Below are 26,321 nucleotides of genomic sequence, written 5' to 3' on the forward strand. Positions count from 1 at the left end.
TTCCTCTATGATTGACTGATTATATTGTGTTTGTGCCAATGCAGTGTGTTCTTAGTATGTCAGATGGGGTGAAAGGTCAGGTACGAGAGAGAGCCTGCAGACGATCAATCAGCTTACAGCTCGTTAGCAGGATCACACAGCAGTCGGTCGATTTCTTTGTTTCTTTTTTTTTTTTTTTAAGTTACATAAAATCGTTTTTTTGTCTCTCCCAAAAAGATCATTTTAATGTGTCATTGTGGTGATTTACTGTCAAATCATTATTGAATTTCAACCTTTAATGACGCTGTTTAAATGGCGTGATGTCCATTAAATCAATCTCCCCCCTTTTTTTCCGCCCCCAGTCCGCGCCCCTTTGGTTGTGGTCCTGACTGCATCCTGTGTGGTACTCATGCCTTGGCTAATCTGCCCAATGGGAAGGGAAGATTAACGGATTTGTATCCCAGACTCCAAAAATAATCTTTGTCCTTAAGATAGTGATCCTGATCGGCTACGTCCATTCGACTTCAAAGTAAAACAGGCGTCGTGGGGGTGACGTCGAGTATTTTGTGCCGTGATCTTTAGACAAGCGTACTCACGCAGGATTTGGGTTTGTCCCCTGGTGTCTATTAAGCTCATTATCCAATAAAAGATGTCCGCTCTTGTTGACGAAGGGGTGGTGGAGGTGTTGGGGAATGCCACACTCTTGTCTCTCTGAGTTTAACGTGACGCAAATTTAAAGGACGGCGATCGTAGGAAAACCTGAATAATTATAAATGTCAATGCTGTATTTACAACATTGTTTCAGTTCTGTTGAACGTTACAAAATTACTGTGCTACTCCCGATTTCCATTTTCCACTGACTGTTAAATGCCCATCCATCCATCCATTTTCAGCAGGGGATGCTGGAGCCTGGCTCAGCTGACTCTGGGCAGTAGGCAGGGGACACCCTGGACTGGTTGCCAGCCAATCGCAGGGCACACAGAGACGAACAACCATCCACACACACAAGCACACCTATGGACAATTCGGAGCACCCAATTAACCTGCCATGCATGTTTTTGGAATGTGGGAGGAGACCGGAGTACCCGGAGAAGACCCACACAGGCACGGGGAGAACATGCAAACCACTCAGGAAGTTAAATACCAATACTGTATATTCTTGATGATTGTGGACTTGAGTATTGTTTATTCAAGTGGTTGTCATTTAGTTGCACTCAACACTGTAAATTAAATTGCGTTACATTACATTATGTACAGCAGCATTGTGGGGGTAATGCTTTTAAGTCTGCCTGATAGTACTTAGTTTAAGAGTACAAATCTGGCTCAGGCCTGCCTGTTTACTGTAATTGTGAGTTTACATGCTCATCCCCTGCTTGAGTTTTTAATTAACAGGGTTTTGACATAAAAAAAAAAAAAAATAGAACAAAATAAGTTTACTTAAAATTTTTCACCATTTAAAGTGACTTAACCTGTACAACTATTTATTTTAATCTTTTCAAAAAGGGAAATAGAAATAACATAAATATGGTTGCAAAAGTATGCAAACCCACTTAACTGGCATGCCACTATCTTCAGAATTCAAACTCATTAAGCGCACACCTGCCGCCACTTAGTGTCCCTTATTAACCCTATATGAATATCAGATGTGGTGATGTCGGCTTTTCCTGACTTTTTTTTTTTTGCTTCATATCAGAAACATGAAGTTTGTATTGCTAACATAGACTGCTATTAAAAACTACAGTATGTAATTCCCTCCACCTTGTGGAGAACCCAGCTGAAGAAAACCACCTCCAAATTATGAATCTGAATTCTATATGGACTGAAGAAACCAAAGTTTTTAAACTTGAACTGGGGACTTGGAGAGAATTATGAACAGTATGGAAAAGACAAATATCAGTCAGTATTCGCACAAAACTCTCCAGTCTTTTGCTAGAAAGCAAAGAAAAAAAATGTCAGGAAAAGCGTACTAGAACACCTGAATTTGCAGATGTGTCCTTACTCCCATTTAACATGAGTTTGAATGTGGTTGGTTAATTCTGAACACAGCTGCATCCCAATTATGAAAGGGTGTGCACACTTTTGCAACCTCATTATTTCAGTTATTTAATTTTTTAATTTAATTCAGTTGAGTTGCAGAGATTGTAGGCCACACTAGTAGAAACTTATATATATATATATATATATACTGTATATCTTTTTTTCTCTCTCTATCGAAGCTGCATTTGATCAGGGGTGTGTAGACTTTCTATATCTCCTATAATAGCCACTTGTAGTAATATTTTGAGCACAACTGTAATTAATCAAATAACACCATCGGCAGGCATTTGACTACTGGGTTATTTGACACGAGAAACAAATTGAAGAAGCCGGGTCAAGTAAATAACGTCTGCCTGCTAACACTCATCCACCCCAACAGCTTAACAAATAGGATTAAAACTTCCATCTGCTCACCTGAGACGAAGCCACCCGGCGAGCTGCGTCCCTACACCGTATCCCCAAACGGCGTCTGGACAAGTGTGCGGGACGCTACGCATGAGCTGAGGACGCGCGCGCGCTGCGACGTTGGGTTCGATATGGCGGGAAAGCATCGCGGGTTGTGGCTGTGGACATTAGGGCTGCTGCTTCTGTCTGGCTGCATCAACATGGACACAGGTCAGTTTCTCACAGTGCAAGGCTTCTCACTCAGCTATTGTGCTCACCTCGTGTCAACTTATCACCCCCAGGTGACGAGACGGAGGGTTCTGCTGAGGACCTGCAGCTTCTGTTAAGGCATCACGGATCCATGGCTCGCAGGAAAAGGAACCTTCTGTTTCCTAGTGGAGTGAAACTTTGCAGTCAGGAGACATTAGACCAAGCTGTCTCCAACCACCTTAACTACTTTCACCTTAGAGGTTTGTCACATAGTGCCCATGTCCATTTTGGCGTTTTATACTCATATTTGTGTTTAAAATGCATGCAACACTTGTCTTAACACGCTTAACAGCTTGAAAACTACGTCTGGCATCATTAAAGCTAACTAATTACAGGGAGGTCAGATGTCACACAAAGCCAAATGCTTAAGTCTCCCAATACATGGGTCACAGAATTTTCATTTCCTGAAGCTGCACTTTAACCTCTTTGAAACTGAGGGTACTTCTTGGGCACTGGTTAATGCAATTTATCTTAAAAAAAAAAAAAAAGAAGTGTTTTTACATTTTCAAATGATAATCAGCTCAAATTGAGCCAGAGGTGATATCACTCTGACTATGATAGGTGTCTACCGATACCAGGTATCGGTATCGTGCCAATAACAGTCTTATTTTAACGTATCGTATCGGTACTCGTGCCGATGACCGATAGTATTATCGGCTGCATCAGGGACTTACAAGATTATTTAAGTTAACTAAAACTAACGAAAAAACTAAAACTAAAATTCAACAAACAACTTTTTTAATGAAATAAAATAAAAACAAAAATAACATTTAAAAAAAACGAAAACTAACAAACTATTTTATGTTCACAAAACTAACTAAAAATAACTATAATTATAGCAAAAATGTCCGTTTTAGTCCTTGGTAATTAATTTAATGCATGAGCCTTTGGGGATGATTTTAAATGTGATTTTTAAGTAGATGTATTCTGATATTAACCGGAATTTTTTGCTTTTATTCGTTCCAAAATCAACAGACATCTAAAACAGCACCTTCAGATGACATCACACCCATGTTTTTTTTTTTTTTTTTTTTTTTTTTTTTTTTTTTTTTTTTTTTATATATATATATTGCACACAAGTAATACACATGAAAAATAAAAAATACTAAAACTAATACTGAAACTAACTAAAACTAAGCATTTATTAAATAACTAAAACTAATAAACCTAATAGAACTACCCTGACAACTAATTAAAACTAACTAAATTTAAAAAACAAAATTCAAAACGAGCATGTCCGTCTCCCAGGCTTCGGCCTTCCTGGATGGAGTTTGCATGTTCTCCCCGTGCCTGCGTGGGTCTTCTCCGGGTACTCCGGTCTCCTCCCACATTCCAAAGAAATGCATGGCAGGTTAATTGGGCGCTCCGAATTGTCCCTAGGTGTGCTTGTGTGTGTGAGTGGTTGTTTGTCTCTGTGTGCCCTGCGACTGGCTGGCAACCAGTCCAGGGTGTCCCCCGCCTACTGCCCAGAGCCAGCTGAGATAGGCGCCAGCACCCCCCGCGACCCTTGTGAGGAATAAGCGGTCAAGAAAATGGATGGATGGATGGATGGATCGTATCGGTACTCGTGCCGATGACCGATAATATTATCGGCCGCATCAGGGACTGACAAGGTTATTTTAGTTAACTAAAACTAATGAAAAAACTAAACCTAAAATTCAACAAACAACTTTGTTAATGAAATGAAATAAAAACAAAAATACTTTAAAAAAAACCCGAAAACTAACAAACTATTTTATATTAACAAAACTAACTAAAAATAACTATAATTATAGCAAAAATGTCCGTTTTAGTCCTTTGTAATTAATTTAATGCATGAGCCTTTGGGGAAGATTTTAAATGTGATTTTTAAGTAGATTTATTCTGATATTAACCAGAATTTTTTGCTTTTATTAGTTCCAAAATCAACAGACATCCAAAACAAACTGAGCACACAGAAGCGTGCTGTCAAACCAGACAATAACAAAAAAAGAAGAAAAGAAAAAAAAAAATCAAAAAGGTCTAATCAGACAGTAATTTCTTCAAGTTATTAAATATCAACAAGGCTTGCTTCGTCTTAACCCTTCCTTAAGTCCTTGCAAACCCTTCAATTCTATTAACCGGAATAAAGACGATTGAAAATGTGTCACACAGAAGTGATGTCATCTAGAAGCCGCCAATTGAAAAGCACCTTCAGATGACATCACACCCATGGTGGTGTTTTTTATATATATATATATATATATATATATATATATATATATTGCACACAACTAATACACGTGAAAAATACTAAAACTAATACTGAAACTAACTAAAACTAAGCATTTATTAAATAACTAAAACTAATAAACCTAATAGAACTACGCTGACAACTAATTAAAACTAACTAAATTTAAAAAACAAAAGCACGTCCATCTCCCAGTACTGAGGACTCGGGTTCGAGTCCAGGCTTCGGCCTTCCTGGGTGGAGTTTGCATGTTCTCCCCGTGCCTGCGTGGGTCTTCTCCGGGTACTCCGGTCTCCTCCCACATTCCAAAGACATGCATGGCAGGTTAATTGGGTGCTCCGAATTTTCCCTAGGTGTGCTTGTGAGTGTGGATGGTGTTTGTCTTTGTGTGCCCTGCGACTGGCTGGCAACCAGTCCAGGGTGTCCCCTGCCTACTGCCCAGAGCCAGCTGAGATAGGCTCCAGCACCCCCCGCGACCCTTGTGAGGAGTAAGCGGTTCAGAAAATGCATGGATGGATGGAAAATTCAAAACGAAATCAAACCTTATTAAAATGAAAAATTCCAAAACTATAATAACCATGAGGACTAGAAATGAGAAATTATATGAATACAAAGTCACCATTAATTGTTGCCATTTTAAACTACACTCATTAAAAATTCATCCACTAGTACATATTAAATTGTAAATATAGTGCAGCGTTTTTGTAAAATGCTGTTATGTTTATTGTATATAGCTACCGTGTTTTTATGACTTTGGTCATGGCTGGAGCGTGCCACCTCGGACTCGCAACCTCGCAAAAGTTGCTCCATGATCTGTTTCTTTTTCGGTACATTTAAAAAAAAAACAAAAAAAAAAACGTTCTTTCTTCTTTGGTACATTAAAGTTTGTTTTTTTAAACGGAAAAGAAAAGCTGTTTCTTTTTCGGTTGTTGCTTCAGGTCTTTCCGGTGTACTGCTGTTGATATAGAGCCTCCATAATGGCGCAACACTGCAACTGCAGTTAAAATAGATTCCTGCCGAGCTCAATCAACACAGCTGGAGTTCTAATATCAGTGGCTTGGGCTGGAGGTGGCCGCCTCAAAATTCTATACACAGGAAAAACCCTGATAACTTTTGATCACAATTTGACATCACTGGCGAGGAGCTACTTTTACAACACCCACCTTGTTGAGGATCCCTGGTCTTGAGCTTCTGTTGTGTTCTAGTGTGTCAGGAAACCGTCTGGGAGGCCTTCAAGATATTTTGGGACCAGCTGCCCCAACGTGACCAGTACCGGGACTGGGTGGGCCGCTGCATGGATGGCTCCATTAGCATCAAGGAGATTGGCAGATTCTTCAGTCAATCGGAGGAGCACATCAGCCTCATTAGGAGCGTGAGTATACATTATGGTTTGACCCAAATAAGGTTTCAACAATGCAAGTTTAACAAGCTTATTTGGATGTCCTCTTTTTCAGAGAGTTGGCATGGCGGCGCCCATGAGCAGGTCAGTTTATCATTGCTTGCAACACAAGTTCATATTATTGCTGAGTGATGAGCATATTTTGATGCTTTGGACATGAATTATCCTCATTACTTATTTATTTATCATCTCCAATGCTGGCATACTATATATTAGCATATAACAATACAGTGATGTTAGTTGGAGGCTTGTGGTGATCTTACACGGCCACGGTCCCTGAGGGGTCCGTACAGTTGAAATTATTTGCCCATGCCTGCTTGAGTTTCAACCAAGGATCATGGTGACCTTTCATAGAAAGATTGAATCGAATTATGTTTGAATTTAAAAGTTACATTTAAAAAAAAAAAATCAAAATTATTCTTAATAGACGTTAGGTATCATTTGGTCTTCTAAAAAGTATGTCTGTGTTTAATGAGTCTGTAGAATCTGACTTTCACTTTTTGGATCGAACTACTGTCCTGAAACAAATCATGTTTTCTATGATATTGTAATTTATTGAGATGTACCCGAACGATATCACTTTGTAAAAAGTCTGTGGGTAGAAGATGTTTTCGAGAAAAGGCGTTTTGGCAAAGCGCTCCACTCAACAAATTAGAGTTGCAAGTGATCTAATATATACGTCAACTATCTTAGTCAGCAATGTCAGGATGGCTACCTTACTAGTGTTTACCTTTGCATTAAAGGTCCAGTAATGCGCTTTTTATTGATTTAGAATAGACCATCTGATTGTTATAATATCTCTCAAATGACTTTGTGGTTGGGCTTTAATTGAAATGAGGTTTGGAGCAGTGAAAAATCATAAAAATATGTTTGCAATCAGTTTTTCCTTAAAAATACTTTAAACTCAAGCTTTCATTATTAACTTTTGTAACTAATGTGCTCTATGCTTAATATTCTTTTTGGGCGGTGAGCACCCACAAGTATGAAAAGATGGATACAAGCTTCACACATGTCACAAACGTTGATGTCTTGTTGACAAAAAGTGTGTTGTGTTTCCTCACCTGCTGCAGTGTTCCCATCAGCTCAGGTCCACCACTGTGCAGGTAGGCCTCCATGTAGCATCAAGAAGAGATGGCAGGCTATACCTTTTATTTATTTGTTTTGTTTTATTTTTCAATTTTTTTCCCCCCTGTGATTATCAAAATAACAATATAACTCAAATACAAGCTGTGATGCCATGACTAGCTGGGAAGCACAGAAAACTACTTTGAATATTATAATAATTTAGTTAGTTTCATGCTAGTATGTTCATTAACCTGTAATAGGCAAGGTGAATTTCACTGCAAAAAGTGCACAGTTTTGTAGATATCCACTGCAAAAATGTCTGGTCGGTGTTTGAAAATTTTAATCACTTTCAGATGCAAATGGTTGCTTCATGTATACATTTGTGTGACACTTTTACTCCACTCTGTTGCTTGCTTGGCATACAATGATGTGCGTAAAATACGGCTGTAACAAAAAACTGATTTGAACGGGAAAATCATTTTGTATTTAAAAGATGCAAGTGCATCAAATCTAACAGGGTCAAAGCCTTTCACTTTGAAATAATTTGAGATATCAAATAGTTTTTTTTTTTTTTTTTTTTTTTTTTTTAAGGAAAAGACAAGTACATTTAAATGTATGTAAAATGATAACATTGCAGCACACCCTTTCGAACTGAGCCATACCATATCCAATCGAATCATAATCCCACTCCGTAGAATCAAATTGAATCGGTCCTCTTCCAAATCAAATCGTCCTTGAATCGTTTCGCAGCCCACATATCAAAAACATTATCAAATTGTCGTTTGTGGTGAGATGCACACCCCTAGTAAGATGTAAAATAAATAAATACATACATACAAAAATTGGTCTTCTTCTATTTTAATTTGTGTTTGTGTCCTGCAGTTCTGAAAGTTTGGCGGGGACTCCGAATGAAGGACTTTTGACCAGCGCCCAGCCAGGTAAATGGAACCATCACATTTCATGTAGTAAAGCAACACTTCCCAGATGAGTGCATTTCTTCTTCTTCTTCTTCTTCTTCTTCTTCTTTATCTCCTTCTCCTCCTCCTTCTTTTTCTTCTTATCATTATTTGTTGTGATAATAGTAGTGTAAATGAAGAAAAGGGACAAAGATACAGTTAAAAATAACGATTTATTATTAACATAAATGTCAAGTTTATTTATGTAGCCCTTAATCACAAAAGAGTGTCTGTCACACGCCCACAGTTGACAAATATTAATGACATCCCCCGATCTAACCACAAGAGGGCAAGGAAAAACTTAAAAACAACAACAAAAACTCAAATATTGATAATAATTGTACTAAAAAAATATATATCTATGTATAGAAGCGTTTCTGCAAAAATCAGTGTGCAATCAAACTGAAATTACATTTTATGTTTACAAAATTAATTAAAACTAACTGTAATTATAGCAAAAATGTTTTCGTTTTTGTCTTTGTTAATTTAATGCATAAGCCTTTAGGGATGATTTTAAATGTGATTTTAACCGGAAGAAGGACGTTTGAAAGTGGGCCACACAGAAGTGATGTCATCTAGCAGCAGCCAATAGAAAAGCACCTTCAGATGACGTCGCTCCCTTGGTGTTTTTTGAATATTGTGCACAAGTAATACATTAAAAAAACAAACAAACAAAAAAACAAAAAAAACTAATACTGAAGCTAGCTAAAACTAAGCATTTATTAAATAACTAAAACTAATAAAAACTAACAAAACCACCCTGAAAACTAATTAAAACTAACTCAATTTAAAAAACAAAACTCATAACGAAATAAAAACTAACTAAAATGAAACATTCCAGAACTATAATAACCCTGGTTTGTAGAGATGTGTTTCCCAGCCCTTATTCAATATCGCAATATTAAAATTGCCAAAAATCATCGTTGTCTTGTTACGATATTAAGGAGCACATCTCCATCAAAACATATTACTTTTAGTCCGCTTCAGCCAAACAGTGTATATTTGCAATACTGTGAGTTTTTATATAGTATAGTATACTAACCTCTCTGCAATATTGTCATAATTATCATATCATGAGGTTCATATCGCGGTAATATCGCATTGTGATGTGACGGGAATGAGAGAACCTTGCAAATAATGATAGCTTTAACTGTGATGTTAAGCGCAAGTGATAAATTATATTTACTAGGCATACATTATGAATGTGAACAGCTGCAGATATAGTGATGGGCTCCGTAAACCATAGAAGATCCCCCGGCACTGCAGGCAGTCTAGGACTATGGCAGCTTATCTAAGGGTTGACCCAGAACAAACCTGAGTCAGCCCTGTGAAGGAAGAGAAATAGTTTTGACTGCTTTTAAAATGGTGAGAGTGTGTCTGCCTCCCCCCCAAAAAAGATTGAATCCTGCTAATTGGTTCTGCCTCCTGTTCTGCTTCGACAGATTTGGGGAATCGGTGTAAATGTGAGCTTTGGGACGGCTGTGTTCTCGTGCAGTAGTTCTCAAAGTAGCCTCTTCGGGGTCCACAAGCCATAGCTTGGAGCCTGCAAAATAACTTCCAATAAATTATTGGCGTATCATTTAATGTAACACATGGGGACCGACGCGTGAATAAAACAGACATACTAAACCAATTAATTCTCCCTACCTTAGCTTTGGGCTTATTAAAAGCTCTGATATGATTGTGACGTATAAACCTGCATGTGCACAGCATTTCTTGCTTGCACCGATGGATAAATATTTAATTAAGTCAATTAAGGTAGGTTAAGTTCCTTTTCCTGAAACAGGTTGTGGTGACATAAGAGAAAGATGTTCATTTTGGACCTGTAGCTTGAAGGGAGGAGAAAAAAAAAAGATCTATTGAAAGGCAGGGCTCGCTCTATTCATTTTAATTTATATGTAATGTATGTTTTTATCACAAGCTTCTCTATTTCATACACAGGTGCATATTGTTGTAAAACGCAATTTCCGTCCTACTGTATTTCTATCCTTTGGTGGCACGCGGTGGGTTGCTGTGTCTCGCTCGTTTATAACCCAGAAATTGATTTTTCACCTGTGTGAAAGCTTTAATTTGGCGTGTCGACACAAATAAACAATGTGGAATGGAGTTTGGGTCATGAGTGTGTCTCGCCTGTAAGGGCTCACTGGACCCAGAAAGTTTGTGGACTGTTTTTCTTGTAGGTTCATGAAGCTCTTCAACGGTATCGGACCATTTAGTGATTTATGGCGAGGGGAATTTAAGTGAAATTCAACAGGGAGCCAGTGTAGTGAACGAATGCGGAAATTTGACCTGTTCTCCTTGGTTGAGTCAGTACTCGTGCCACAACGTTGAGGACCAGCTGGAGAGTCTTTAGCGACTTGATGGCGCAGCCTGCTAAGAGAGAGTTACAGTAATCCAGGCTAGAGGTCACAAGCATGGACTAGTTTTTCAGCATCAACTATAGACAAGAAATAAAACACGAGTGAAAAAAAACGATCTAGTGTTACAGGAGATATACTACAGTACGCATTGCCTCTAAACTCCCGAGTGTCAAAGACTGAAGGTCTATACTGATAATTTCAGTTTTGTCTAAATTCTGTAGCAAAAAAAATATAGATCACCAAATCATTGTTTCTTTTAGCCACTCATTAAGTATGGATAACTAAGAAGTTAGTTATGTTTTAGTGCTAAAGTTTTGTTATCTGCATAAAGGCCTTTTCACACTGCACTTAGCAATGCGCAGTCTGCTGTCAACAAACCCATTCGTTGTGCATCTATATGCTGTGAGCGTGCGAGGTCGGAATGTCTCATCTCAGTGTTCTGATGTTTACCGCGACACTCTTTTACTGCCACACGTTATCAAAAAACAACCCCCAGTGCCAGCCGATTTCAAGCATTTTAACTCATTTTTCAAAGCAAACAGAACATTGTGTTCTTTTACTACATATACAACATGGGTACCACATGAAAGCTCGCTTTCCATTTTTTTTCATTAGAAAAAAAAATTGTTTCTACCTATTCCGTTCTTTAGTAATCACCATTTGAAAATAGATCATTTGAGTGACATTGAGCAAAAATTGAAGATATATTTTCTCCACAACAGTGACTTTGATTAATATTCTTTGTTTAGTGACACTCCGTCAAATTAGGTTTATTGTAACAAAAGGCTTTGATCATTCACGTCAGCCTTGAAAACTTTCTATTTCATCAGATTGTGTCATGTTTCATTGTAATTCGCAGCTCTAGTCAGGGCCCGAGCAGCTACCGCTGCGAGATTAAATAAACTTGAGTTGAGTTGAGTAATTGCCCATTGAAAAAAGATACAATGCTGCCATTTGGGTGTTTTTGATTTCACAACTCAGTGACCCGGCAGCGCTGCACTTAGATATTGCACTGGCCACTGATATATATTAAAAAAAAAAAAAAAAAAAAAAAAAAAAAAACGTAGTTGACGTCATTTAACGTTTATGGCGGTATACATCGTGATTTTATTAACGTTATTAAACGTTTCTGGCAGTCAAAGTTAAAGGTGAAAAATGTTCAACTGGAGAGCAACGTTGTGGTGATGTCAGGAGGTGCATCCAATAGAAGAGGGGTTGGCGGAGTGATTGCAGAGGGCTGACATTAACAGACCAACTGTTCTTTACTGATATTAGGATTTAGGACTAGGATTTAAACCAATTAAAGACAGTTTCTTTAACGCCAAGATTAGTAACTTGCACTAGTTGCTTTCTCAGTACGTTGATGCATTGTGAAAGTTCTCAAATAGATAATTGTTTTGTAGAAAGTCATACAATTATTTGGCGTTTTTTGGTGGAGCTTGGCAGAAAAGAAAGAATCTATATTGGCCAATAATGGACTAAAACATCTGCAACCAGATTATTCATCCGAGCAGAGGGGGAAATTTTGTCGAAGGTCATCTGATGTCACTGGTGGTGACCCTTTGGTCACAAAATGAAAGTCACGCGGAGACAGTGTTGTGTAAAATGTGCATGCAGGTTTGAAATCAGTTGTGCGTAGCTGTCGTCAGTCAGCTTACACCCCACAAGCAGGGGCAAGCAGTGGGTGCCAGAACACATGCACCCTGTGCCCAGAATAGCTCATTAAGCCTATTTACAGGCCACAGCCTGGTCAATGGCGGACCAGCCGCTGAAGTGTTCCCGAGCTTAGTGCTGGACGAGGACCAGGGTCATCACAACCTCGGGGCCTTTATGACCTGTAAAGTCTGGGTTTGATAAAAAATGGTCTAGGGCAGGGATGGGCAATCTCGGTCCTTGGGGGTCGCAGTCCTGCAGCTTTTGGATGTTGACCTTCTCCAACAGAGCTGATATATGATCCGCTCATCAGCAAGCTCTGAATTAGACTGATAACGATTCCATTGATTGGAAACAGCTTGTGTTGGAAGAGGGAAACCTGCAAAACCTGAAGTATTCCGGCCCTCGAGGACCGAGATTGCCCACCCCTGGTCTAGGGGCAGTCTGAAGTTTAGATGCTCAGAAAGCACATTGTGGTCAGATGTAAACAATATGACAATATTACTTTTTTTTTTTTTTTTTTTATTTCATGTTTGTTTTTCCCTTGGAATGTTGCTGTTGAAGAAATCCCTGACCAAGATGCTCCAACCTCTACACAAGAGGAAGTCCTTGAAGGAGAATTAACAAAGACTCCTGTGGAGTTGACCTATGACACTGTTGTTGCTGCTGCGCCAGACAAGTCGGTAGGCTGCGGCTCTAACGTCGCAAGTCACCCTGACACGACCACTAAGGTTGTTCCTCCTGATGCTATTGTAACGCTAATCTCTAAGCCGACTGCCCAGGTCCCACAAGAGGATAGTCGTGTAGGGGTCACCGCTTTAACCGAGGAAGGTTTTCCAGATACGTTTCAACCAGACGTGGTGGCGGAAGAAACAAAATTGGAAAAAGAGAAAAGTAGTGAAGATGTCGATAGAGCCACAAACAAGGAAGCACCAATGATGGCTACAAAAGAGTCTGTCGAATTAGTTGATGAGGCACGAGAGGAAGAACCAGCCGAAAGTCCAGCTGAAGCACACATTATCCCTGCAGAGACAGAGATTGTCACAGTCGGGGAGGAGACGGACCCTTCAGGTGTCAGTTCTAAGGGAGCTGATACTGGACCTGAAGAACTTGGTACACAAGATGGAAGGGAAGACATCACACACACAATAGCAGAATCCTCATCAAAAAGTTCTGAACCTGAAGCTCCGATTACGGAAACTCAAACGAACATTGACGAGTCGCATCCAGAGTCTGATGATGATGATGATGATGATGATGATGATGATGATGATGCAAGTCCAGTTATTTCTCTGGAGAGTTCAGAGAAATTACTTCCAGGGACTGAATCTGAAGTTCCAGAAGTTATGGAGGAACTTGAGGAAGACTATGAGGTGGGACGTACATCAGAACTGACCACGCAGAGTTCTCCACTTGAAGTTGATAATGCAGGTGAATTGGACGTATTTCCCGATGTTGAGGAAGAGTTTCTGGGTGAAGATCTTGGCCCAGTGATCTCTTCTGAGGATGATGACCTGCCAGAAAGTATCTGGGCACGTCCTGCGGAGGTTCCCCCTGACACAGTCCATATCTTTACCGATACACCTTTCCATGAAACAGTTGTTAAAGCCACTGTGGAGAGCGATACCATTGTTGAGGCCACACCGAGCATATACGTGCCAGCCAGTACAACGTATATCGTGGAATACAACAATGGTAACTTTCCAGATACCACAGTGAGCCCCCTGAAGCCCGATGACTTGCTAAATTTCCCCTTTAAGTCACAGGAGAACTCGGTGAGTCATCCACATCGCAGATCCTCAATTTCTTCAACTCCACTTAACCTTTTCCTTTTCGTGCATATTCAGCTTCATAATGAAATTGACGACAACTTCCTGAGGCCAGTGAAGGACCAGATGGTGGAGCTCAGTATTACACTGAGAGAAGAATCCTACAACGGTGCTCTGAGAGACCCGAGCAGTGTCCACTACCAGCAACTAGCTCGACATTTCACTCGCAGGGTATGCTCATGCGTAAATGTTCTTTAAAGTCTCAGTGCCCATGTCCAATCTTTCATGAGTTTTTCTTCAAAAGGTTTTTAAACAAGTAATCAAAACAATTTTTGCTTACTGTCCAGGTTCGAGACGCCTTTGCAAAACTGCCAGGCTTCAAGAATGTCTTTGTCATTGAATTCAGGTGCAGATTTGTTACGCTGAAATCATTGCCAACAGACTTGTGTTGAGAACTTTTTACTCCAGTTGTGTTTTTTTCTTCCTGTTGTCAGACCTCAAAAGGATCTGGAACGGTAAGTCTGCATCCTTTAAGAGTTAAAACTGCTGCATGTGCAAGAACCAAGGAAGATAAATGAATATGTTTGTTTCTTTTTTGGTTTTAGTGGTCTGGTGGTTCACGTCCACTATGCTATCAGTTTAGCGGTGGATAGTGATGGCATCTCCAATGCCACAATGGATTTCATCAGGCTGCAGAACAACCTGGTTGAGAAGAACTACCCTGCTGCTGCTGTTGAGGAGCCAACCGTTGTTTACACCATCACAGACTTCCGCAACTACATTACAGAAGCTCTCCGCAAAGACAATTTCCTGACCAACAGTAGCCTGGGGACCCACTCCGACCCGCTGCTGCTCGAGAACGGTGACTGGATGCATCATTTGCCACCATTTTATCCCGTCATTTTATTTCTTTAGAACGAGATGGGTTGCAACTGACGTTAATCAACATCACACTCACAAAGTATTGAAATCTGTGATCTGTTTCCTTTAGCTGAGAATTTGTTACCTCCAGGGAGCCCGACGAATCGACCAGCCGACATCTATGACAACATGGTGAGTTGCCACCAAACACACAAAATCTTCCTTCTCGCTGATTAATAGGTGATAATTGTCTGGACAGGATAACGTCCTTGCTGCGGAGAGACCACCAAATGCAGCGGGTGACGGGATGGAGAATAGTGATGTTTTTCTGAAGAAGGATGACTTCCTTTTTGACTCATTCGACTCATGGAAAGACGTAAAGAGTGAAGCAGTGAGTGAAAACGACGTCTTCACGATAGACGAGAGTACAACATTTCCACCTACCGCCGACAGGATACCAAGTCTGCTGCCAGGTACACAAGACTGTGAGTAAAAGTAAAGGATCCAAACATGTTTAGTAGCTTTTTTGTGTGTGTTGCTTTTCTCCTAGTAGTGGGGGGGATCAATATTGCAAATAAAATAGTGTTGTGCTCTCTGTTGCAATAAATATATATCAATATACTGACACAGATATCTGTATTTTATGACAACGCACAAACACACAATGGCAGATAACGGATTTATCCCGTCATTCAGACATGTCAAAAAAGCTGGAAAAATACTCAACGTAACACGCCGCCTACGCTAAGGCTAACTTCAAAATAAAGCTTTACCCAATAATACATTGACACCAATGCAGTAGCCTTGGTGGGCTTTTACTTTGAAGTCAGCCTGCGCGGCAGCATGACCGCCAACTTGACTCCCCTTTTCGCCGCTTTGTCTTGTATATACAAGTTTGTATTGCAATTACATATTTTCTACCTACGGTATCATAATGCCACCCCGAAAGTATATTTAAGCGCTAATTTCTGACACTAAGAAACCGCTAGTTAATTACATCATCATTGTATGATATGGCATACTAAGTCTTAGTTTCCGACGTTAGTGGCTAGCAGCTAGTGTTAGCATTAGCAACGAATGCCTGGCTGGTACGGTGGCCCTGAAGTGCAAAATGCCCCAAAAAAAAAAAAAAAGCTGGTATCAATAAATGAGTGACAGCTGGTACCTGGCTTGCTTTCTCTACTTCTTTTTCAATATTCTGGACCAAGTTTACTTTGTAATTCACTCTCCATGTTTAAAGAAAGGGAATGTGACTTAAATTGCACGTTGTTTCCTAAAAAAATAATACTAATAATAATAATAATTATAAAGAAAGATAATAGAACGTTGTCTTCATTTATTTTATAAAACACCTTTGCCAATTAATACATAAAAACACATTTCACTCAAAATGTCAAATATAGCCATTTAGATTTCAGGAACACAACTTGAAGCCATTAGTACCTTGTTATTTTATACATGGACCATGTATAAAATAAGAATGTATCTGCCTCATATTGCACTTAAAATTGTGTTCCTAAATCCTAAACGGTCATACTAGACATTTAAGTTGATTTTTTGTTATTTAATAGGTAAACGTGTTTATTAAAATAATTGACAACAAAGTATGATTTGTCTTGTTTTTTTTGTCTCTGATCTTAAAAGAAATACGAATCAATCTGTGACTCAAATCTGTGATCCGATCCAAATCGTGACTTTTGTGATCTTTTGGTGTCACCGTCAGTACTTAATCTTTCCTGTCCTGTTTGGGGGTGCGGTAATCCCCTAAATGGCTCTATTGTAGGCAGAAGCAGTGGTTAAATAACTGGTGTCTAGATACCGTTGGTGAAGAAGTTTCCACTGTCACTACCTAATGAATATCCTGATAGATCAGTGAGAAAATTTCTGACAATATATCAAATATCGTAAATATTGTGTATCGTCATGTTATCGTCACAGTATCAAATCGTGAGGTACCCCATCCCACCCTATGATGTCTCCCATGTTATCTTCTTTGATCATTTCCAACACATAAAATATATAAATATCAACACTAGATCCGGTGTTTTAATGTTCGCTCCCTGTGTTTTGTGATTGACAGCTGACGAAAATATTGAAAAGGAAGGTTTTCTAGTAAGCAATGCTCCTGCTGCTGGAAACAAGCCTCTCCAAGGGGATCATGAAACTTCCAATGCTCCACTTCAACCTCCTCAGAAAGGACTTGAGGTCACGATGGATTTTGGATCTGGCTCTGGTTTCTCAGGAGATGGGCAGGAAGGCGTTCTTCAGTCTTGGGGAGTGGAAACAAGCTTTTATGGTGAAAGCAATTTGGAGGTCCTGCCACCACCGGATCTGGAAGAGACAGATGAGGATGATGGAATCCAGGAAGTAGCTGAAGGGCTTGGTCAGTCACTAACCAGCGAGCAGGATGGCGTCGTGGGTTTCGAGTCTACCCCTTCGACACCTCTACGGCCGCTTCCTACATTAGAGGACTCTATGCCAGATGGATACATGGAGAACCAGTTCTTGGATCAGGTTTTATTTACACCACACATCAGCACAAACCCACGTTTCTCTACCACCGATGTGCCCGTATTTTCGCCCAAAGGCACCTTGACAGTCGAGTTGTCGGTGCAAACAGTGGAAGCATCTGGCCTCTATGAAGAGTCTCAGGTGGCGCAGGACCAACACAATTCTGTGACAATTACTGGCACACATCAAGTGCAGACCGGGTCCCATGAGCACCCAGTTTTGGAGCCAGAAGTGGCAGTGACAAGCGCAACCACAAACGCTTTTGACACTGCATATGAAGAACCACACCTTGAGGCCGTACCTCCTCAGTCGCCTCCTGAGGAGATTTTACCCGAAGAACCCAATTTGCCACCTCCAGAAACCCACCATAATGACCTTGAGGTATTAGAGGAGCAACTTATCGCGTTCTCTCAACCAACAACGCCTGTGGTTGTTACTCTGGAAGACGACATGCTTGTAGATGAAATCTTAGCTGTCACGACTGCTGCTACTGTTACTGCTCCTGTTACCACTTTATCTCCTGTTAGTTCAGACCCCAACCCCATTGCCCTCTCTCCTGAGAAGGATTCACCTTTCACCCGAGTGTCAGATTCAGCGCCCGAAGACGACGATACACTTAATGCTGAGCTTTCCAATCACGAAGATCATGTTCAATTCAGCACAGTGTCTTCAGAAGTCAGCGGGAAAAAATATGCCGATTTGGGATCAAACTCGGGCGGTCTTAAAACGGCAACTTTGATGGTTCCGGAAAAGGCGAACAGTACAGAAGCAACCGAAATCCAGACTATCAAGCACAACCTGGCTGGTGTGACAGACATTGATGTCAGCCTTGACATGCTCCAGTATGGCGGCATGGTAACAGAAGGTGACAGCAGCGGCTACTCCAGTGGGGTGCAGGGCTCAGAGCTGGATGCTATTGCACTGCCGACCAGGCCAATCCAAGCCTTGACGGTGTTCTTCAGACTCCGGGTGACCAACATGGCATTCTCAATGGACCTTTTCAACAAGAGCTCGCCTGAATACAAAGCACTGGAGCAACGGTTTCTACAACTGGTGAGAACTGATCTAATTGGAAGTGAAAACCTGACGGGAGAATAACATGACTTTGTGTTTGTTTCAGCTGGTTCCGTACTTGCAGTCCAACCTAAACAACTTCCAGAATTTAGAGATCCTCAACTTCAGAAATGGCAGTATTGTGGTCAATAGCCGAATGAGGTTTGGCAAGCCGGTTTCGAGAGGTGTTGCCAATGTTGTTTTCCTTATCCTTGAGGACTTTGCAAACACTGCCTACCAGACCATGAACCTGGCCATTGATAAGTACTCACTGGATGTTGAATCAGGTAAGATCGAGAGTGTCTTGCTGACATAAAAAAAAAAAAAATCTTATCTAAGGATGTAAGTAATAATACTGCTGATAGCAACTGGTGACAATTTATAAAAATGATCATTTGGCAAAAATGATCATTCCTTACATTTCGTTTTTAAAAAGTAGGCTTCAATTGTATAAAGCGCTCTAAGATAATACAAATTCTATTCTAGTAACGCTGCACCCGCAGCTCTGTTTACCTTCCGGTTTGGACATGATATTACTTCTAAGTAGTCTGGTGGTCAGTCTCCGGCCGGCACTTCAAAATGGCTCTGGGTTTATGGCCAAGTCATGGTCAGAAAAAGCTGGAAATTACTCATATTAGCCCCACTGTTACATAACGATGGGACGGAAGGGCTTGCTCACATAGCCATTTTCAGAAATTGGCTGATTAAAAACCATTTGCTAGGTTGCTTAATTTAACACATGCTGACAGGGCAAGCATTCAGAGATCCAACCATTTAAGTAAAATAATATGATTCTTTAAAAAAAGTGTTTAGGAATACATCCAATCTTATACTATTTAAAAAAAATACTTATTCAGAGTCCCATAAACTTGATGTCCTTTTTGTGTATTAGCATACTACTGTTATTTCCACTTGGAAAACTATTTCACCTTAATCTCGAGGAGGACTCGAGTCTACCTCGTGTCACTGCGTGCAAAGACTCTTGACACGCAATCGCTGCAGTCAGGACGCATACGGCCGAGTTAATCTGTCTGGGAGGAACGTGAGCGGAACCGAGTCACACTGGTTCACCGCCATCTTTGTGACCTGTCTGCACAGTTCACTTTGTAGTGCCTGTACTTTGATGATTATCTTCATTTTGGCTTCTAAAGCTATTTGCTTACATTTTAGTCTTACACCTCCCTACTTTTGAAAAATGGTTTCTGTAATGTACAGTACAGGCCAAAGGTTTGGACACACCTTCTCTGCTTTATTTTCATGACTATGTACATTGTAGAGTCTCACTGAAGGCATCAAAACTATGACGACAGCTATGAGAACTCACAAACACGTGGAGTTATGTACTTAACAGAATAAGGTGAAAATAATAAAATCAATACATAAATAGCCACTATTTTCTCTGATTACTTTTTTTCACATTCTTGGCTTTCTCTCGATGAGCTTCAAATGGTAGTCAGGGTTTTCCAACAGACTTTAAGGAGTTCCCAGAGGTAAGACTGCCAACACTATACAAAAAAGTAACCAGAGCATAGGATGGCTATTTTGAAGAATCTATAAAATAAAGCATGTTTTCAGTTATTTCCCTTTTTTTTTTTTTTAACATACATTTAGACCATTAGTGATTTATGGTGATTTATAACTCCACATCAGTTCACACATAGTTTTGATGCCTTCAGTGAGAATCTACAAAAGTAACCAGCCATGAGAACAAAGAAAATGCACTTTTACTTTTTGTTAACCTCTGTGGTAAAAAAAAAAAAAGTGTCATTCGATAAAATTAAGTAACTTAAATCTTAGTTGATTGAGACCTTGGGAGACTTGAAATGTGGGGAAAATTTACGGAGGAACGTGAACCAGAGAGTATTAACAACAATTGTAACAGTTTCGGGAAAGCAAAAAAATTCCCCACCCATGTCCTTATTTAAAATGCTTAGAATTATTATTATTATTATTATTATTAAGAATTATTTGGCGCAAAAGTGTGGTCTTGGAACAGCCCAAAAACACCAGCTTTTGGCGTTCAGACATTTTCCCAATTGGTGATGTGTATTTTTTCTGTTGTCATTAACTAAATTAGCATTTTTATTAGTTAGTTATAAAATTAGAGATTGTATATAATTGATAAAACAACAACAACAACATTTTTTACATTTGGTCTTAAGTAAACATCAAAGTTTATTTTTTTAACTTTAACTTACGTATATGAGTTAAACCAGTAGGCCACTTCTTCTTTTACCAGTCTTATTTTCTCGCCACAATAAAAAAAAAGAATCATTTTGTTATCCTGTGTAGGTGATAACGCGGATCCGTGCAAGTTCCAGGCATGTAACGCCTTCTCGCAATGTATGGTCAACCGCTGGTCCGGCGAGGCCGAGTGTGTTTGCGACGCTGGATATCTGAGCGTGGACGGCCTGCCTTGTCAGAGCATCTGCGACGTGCAGGAAGACTTCTGCCTCAATGACGGCAAATGTGACATCATTGCTGGCAAGGGCGCCATCTGCAGGTCAGACTACTTTTATACAAAAGCCAATTAGAGGATTGTATAGTTACGTACCTCGCATGGCGTTTCTTTTGGAACAAGTTGCCTATGAATATATTTAGCAGTAAAATCGGAGGAAGCATAACCTGCTGTGACACACAGTAAATTATTTTCATAATTTGAGCTAACTTCATTTCGTATTACTGTACTTTATCAGGAGCAAAGTATTTATTAAAAACACACCATGTAGCTATCTTTTTAGTCTTAACTTTATGTTTTATGTGCATGTTTTTTTTTTTTTTTTTTAAAGAAAGGGCATGTGGGCCAAATACTGTATGACTTGCTATCTTCTAAATCTGACCCTCATAGCATTTACATTATCAAGACCAAAATTACCAGACAACAATAAACAAACTGTTAAATCAATTCCATCAAAACTAAGCATTATGACTAAATCTAAAGACTTGATATTAGGGCTGAACAATCTTGAAAATTATTTATTTGGGATTCCCCCCTTACCCCACCCCTCAACATTCAATATGGTATTGTGATTTTTTTTTTTTTTTTTTTTAACGGACCTCTTACAAGCAACAATTGAAAAAAAAATCTTAAATCTAGGAATTGCAACCTTTGCAATTTAAAATGTATTATTATTATTATTATTATTATTAGTAGTAGTAGTAGTAGTAGTGGTAGTAGTGGTATTTTTTTTTTTTTTAAACATATGTAGCTTGCACTTCTTAAGCATTGAATTTATTTAGACACTTTATAAACAGATTAATAAAATTGAAAATCGCATTCTACTACATTGTGAGGTCGATTTCAATTAATTTCTCAGCCCTACTGTATGTTAGCGCCAGCTCTTGTAATGGCCATCGTTATACTGTTCAAGTGGTCATAATGCTGTGGCCGGTTGGCGTCCATTTAACTTTCTCAGCTGTTATGCAAGAATAAAGCTCAATGAATTAAGCAGAAGACAAAGTGAATTCCTAATCTATGTGCTAGATGGCTGCTGCAAACAATTTCTGTCCAACAACCGCAGGTGTCGCGTAGGAGAGAACTGGTGGTACCGCGGGGAGCACTGCGAAGAGTACGTCTCTGAGCCGCTGGTGGTCGGCATTGCCATTGCCTCAGTTGTGGGTTTCCTTGTGGTGGCGGCAGGAATCATCTTCTTCCTGGCCAGGACCCTGCGCGAGCAGTATGACACAGAGGACATGGAGGATCCGTTGCGGTTAGTACAGCGGATTGTTTTTATGTGTTGACAAAAAAAAAATTGTCCAAATTAATTATTTATGTTAGATGGATGATTTTTTTTTTTTAATTAAGTAAATACGGAAAAATTCTGCCAATTTAGACCTAGGGATGTAACGATAAGCGCGATATAGTGATATTAAATCTGCCACAATATCGTCGTCGTCATGTTCACGATATTTACGTAAATGCAACACATCTGTTAAGAGTCAGGTTGATTTCCATTTGTGCAGTTCTAGCACCCTCTTGTGGCTATTTTTTTTTAGTGTAATTTAATTTCATTAGGGATGTTTTGGTCCTTCTATGTTTTAAAATCTACACTAATTGTCAGATGAATGGGAATGTAATATGCCTGTGAAGCAAGTCACTATGTGGAGGAACTCCATGTGTGTGTGTATAAACAACATAACATAACATAACATAATAATAATAATAATAATAATAAAACATAATAATAACATTGATGTTATGTACAAAAGTACAATATTGTGCTTTTTTTTAGTATGAGCTTTTTTTTTTTTTTTTTTTTTTTTTTTTTTTTACAATACTGTGACCTTTTTTAAATATTGCCAACCTCCACACAATATCGTGATAATTATCGTATCATGAGCTTCATATCGTAATAATATCGTCGTGATGTTTGGATATCGTTACATCCCTATTTAGACCTAATGTAAAATATGTACTTTGGCTCAATAAAGGTTGGGTATCAATTGTTTTTTTTAAAGCAGCGAGTGAAAATCAAAAACTTTTTGTGTGTGTGTGTGTGTGTGTGTGTGTATTCTGTATTGCAGACGAGGTGGCAGCGTGCCCACTCTGGAACGTGCCACGAAATTTAACCCCATGTTTGAGAGCGACCCAGTCACCACCCAGTATTATCGTCGCTATGACGACGACCTTCCCCAGTACAGCAGCCCCACCGCCACGTCCAATGAGCTCAGTAGCGAGGAGGTCCGGCACATCTACCAGAACATGGCGCTCACCAAAGAAGTGCGACACATTTGTGCTTTGAGCTAAATCTGTTGTGATGCTTTTACAATTTGTGTGCCATATCTAATTTTGTTAGTTGTTAGTGGAGTTAAAGTGCCCTACAGGGTTCACAATTGAACCACTAGGTACAAATAAGAACTGCTTATCAATAGAAAAGGTCCAAACTGGCAAACAACATGTAGGTGAGGGGTACAAACAAGTTAGGCCTAAATGCGTTTCGACAGGCAGTTTGAAGAATAACCAGTAGACGAACTATCAATGGTTCTTGTAGGAAACAAAAAATGATCAAGGAACTTTTTCCCATCATAAGGTCCATTATTCCTTATCATTTTAGTATGTTTATGTTACCCGTACTTTATTGAATATGGCTCTTAACTGTCTCAATGTAAAGTTGCCCATTGTTAACATGAACGCATAATTCTGCCTTGTGTGTGAAATCATAACATCTCATGTTGAAAATGAGTGGCTGTAAAACGTCATACGATCAATCATGGCTGGCAGCATCTGGAAGAGTGATGTCTGCCATCTAGTGGTGAACAGTGTTATTACAACAATGTTGCCCATCCCTGACCTCTGTGCCTAAATCAGACATTGCTAAGCCTTTTATTTTAAAGAGCAAAGTTGAAATGATTTTTAAGTATATTTTTTTATGAACTACAGTTATAATATTGGCAGTATTTCAAATCCTCACGGTTTTTCGCTGTTCTTGAGAGGGACGCATATTCCAAATGGGCCATTTGAGAGCAAAAATCAGAATTATGTCACTTGAACCTTACAGTAAAAATCCAGCCACGGTACATTTAGTGGACTTGTCTTACTTTTGATTTCCGGCAGGAGATCCAGGAGCGTCTAAGGATCATCGAGCTGTGCGCCAGGGATCAACATTTTGCCGACTTTGTGCGGCAGACACAAGTGTGAGTGATGCCACTATAAACGGCAAATGTAGCTCAAGCGTGAATGAAATACTAATTCCAAATGTACTTTGCTTCAATTTGGTTTAGAATCTAAATGTAAAACTTGTATGTGATTCTCTGCAATCTCAAATACAAACCAGCTAAATAACATTGTTTTTGTTGTTTTCATTTTTTCACGGGGCAGATACCTGGAACGACGGGGAAGCTCCACCACATAACGAGTTGCAAGCTCAAGAGGTACTAAAGTGCTGTTGTTTATTGTTTTAATTTTATTATTACATATTTTTCTCGTTATTTTATGCAACTGTTTGTTTGTTTTTCTAAATTATCACTGTCTTCCCTAATACTATTTATTTCTTTTCAGGGTGGCCCGAATTGACTTTGTACCAGTCGCCATCAACCGGATTCATTTTATTTTTGCATTTTAGAATGTTCAAATGTTCAATGAAGTAGACCGACGTTCAATTTAGGTGAACTAGCATCTTTCTGCACAGACAGCTGCCTTTGCCTGTGACTGAAAAAGTGGTGACTTGGGTGGTTGTAGTTCCTGAATGGACACAGAGGTGTTTTTTGTTTTGTTTTGTTTTTTACCATTGACCCTTTTCACGGTTGTGTCTGATCTTTTGGTTGTCTTATCTGCTGGTATCATTTTATTTATTTATTTTTTAACTCATTCTATTTTCTCCTTTCACTTTCGCTTCGCTTCAAGGGCCTGATTGACCAAAATCGCAAATAGTGGGCGCTAAATTGTGTGTTTATACACTTGAACAGATTGTATTGTGGTGGCGATAAGTATAAAAGTCTCCACCACTGACATATTTAGAATAGGATTTTGCACTTTGTGTAACTGTGATAGTTTTCACCGTAGAAAATTTGGAAGTACACAGCAAGTTCAAAATTACATTGAAGCGACTGAACTGGAAGCGTTAATGGAAGACAAACAATGGAATGACCCAGATAGAAGAAAATGCAGAACTGAATGGAATTTTTGTGATTGGGGAAAAGATCCGTTCTCGCCATCGCCTCTCGTTTGCCTGCACCTCCTTGTGGTTCCACACAGCGGTGCCATTTGCACCTGCCTTTCAGGTGTGGTATTGAAAGACCTAAAATCAGCCATCACAATTCTTTTCATATTTGAGAAATCAAAAAGTGTTTGATAAATACATCTATTTCCATCTACTCTTTCCACAATGTGCAAAATGAACGGCAGGCACAATCCTGCTTAGTAGATCAGTCCAAACATTTAGTAAATCAGACCCCAACTATTTTTTGTTGCTGACATGTCATCTCCGTGTTGCTTCCACCGTCAAGGATTTCTCTGATGCTTCTTGCGCTTTGCTCGAAATATAGTGATTCTGTCCTCTTTCCAGAATCCTTTGCATCCGTTTCCCTGGGTTTGTTCTTTGGGCCGGCGTGACGTCTCCTCAGTGCCTTGGTTGCTCTGTTAGCTTGTGGACGTGATGCAGCTCGGGGCCCTACAAACAAACCACTGTAGCATTTGTTCCTCTTGTCTCGGGCCGCTCAGCCGCCTGCACAGTGCAACCATGCACCCTGCATGTTTACAGAAGTCGTAGATGAAGAGTAGCCTGGCGATATCTTTGCTTTTTTCTTTTTTTTTAAACAATAACCTGGTGTTGCTCTTACTAATAACATGCAACATTACAAACATATGTATTTTATATATTTCTATATTTTCATGGTAATTTAGCAAAGAAGCTCAAGCAACTTCTCATGATGCAAATTTGTGCTATATGTTTGTTTATGTCTACGGCGTTCTTATAATCTAAGAATCTAATAGCATGTTGAAAGTTTCTTAATTCTGTTAGTCTGAAGTTAATCTATGAAATGACCACATCAAACCTTGTCACATCCTTTTTTCAAGGCTTACTAAATGCTATTATGGATATTGAGTTCATAAAAATAACTTTACGGTCAAATTTGTGCTACCTGGAACTCCAACAAGGCATACTTGAAACAACATGCACGGCACATTTTGTTTTCCTGTATTGACTTTCCTTGTCTAGATGCCTGTGTTGTGACAACAAGCAAACAAGCTGCTTTGCCGATGATCGTCTCGTGTTTTGTATCGTGTTTTCTATCGGTCCAATCGTAGACCAACATGACTGTCTGGTGTGTTTGTGAGAGCAGCACCCTTTTCTAAAATAAAATGAGTATTTTTTA

At 39.4% G+C, this 26,321-nt stretch overlaps 1 protein-coding gene across 3 annotated transcripts; it reads left to right on the top strand.

Moving 5' to 3' along the window:
• Positions 1 to 2,422: 2,422 nt before the first annotated feature.
• Positions 2,423 to 26,321, top strand: LOC144014429 (interphotoreceptor matrix proteoglycan 2-like). 3 transcript variants are annotated; one of them, XM_077514300.1, is made up of 21 exons: positions 2,423 to 2,631; positions 2,703 to 2,870; positions 6,085 to 6,251; positions 6,334 to 6,362; positions 7,349 to 7,381; positions 8,226 to 8,281; positions 12,877 to 14,087; positions 14,160 to 14,312; positions 14,429 to 14,487; positions 14,576 to 14,596; positions 14,687 to 14,943; positions 15,073 to 15,134; positions 15,202 to 15,415; positions 17,023 to 18,506; positions 18,574 to 18,793; positions 20,799 to 21,009; positions 22,028 to 22,216; positions 23,031 to 23,226; positions 24,061 to 24,140; positions 24,325 to 24,377; positions 24,505 to 26,321. In XM_077514300.1, the coding sequence occupies exons 1-20, from the start codon at positions 2,553 to 2,555 to the stop codon at positions 24,356 to 24,358; spliced, it is 4,923 nt and encodes a 1,640-aa protein (XP_077370426.1). In that variant the 5' UTR covers positions 2,423 to 2,552; the 3' UTR covers positions 24,359 to 24,377; positions 24,505 to 26,321. The 3 variants fall into 3 exon arrangements, with proteins under 3 accessions (XP_077370426.1, XP_077370427.1, XP_077370428.1); XM_077514302.1 differs by having other exon boundaries at positions 2,425 to 2,631; positions 15,202 to 15,427; XM_077514301.1 differs by lacking the exon at positions 7,349 to 7,381 and having other exon boundaries at positions 15,202 to 15,427.

The sequence above is a fragment of the Festucalex cinctus genome, chromosome 2 (assembly GCF_051991245.1).
Source record: "Festucalex cinctus isolate MCC-2025b chromosome 2, RoL_Fcin_1.0, whole genome shotgun sequence".
NCBI lineage: Eukaryota > Metazoa > Chordata > Actinopteri > Syngnathiformes > Syngnathidae > Festucalex > Festucalex cinctus.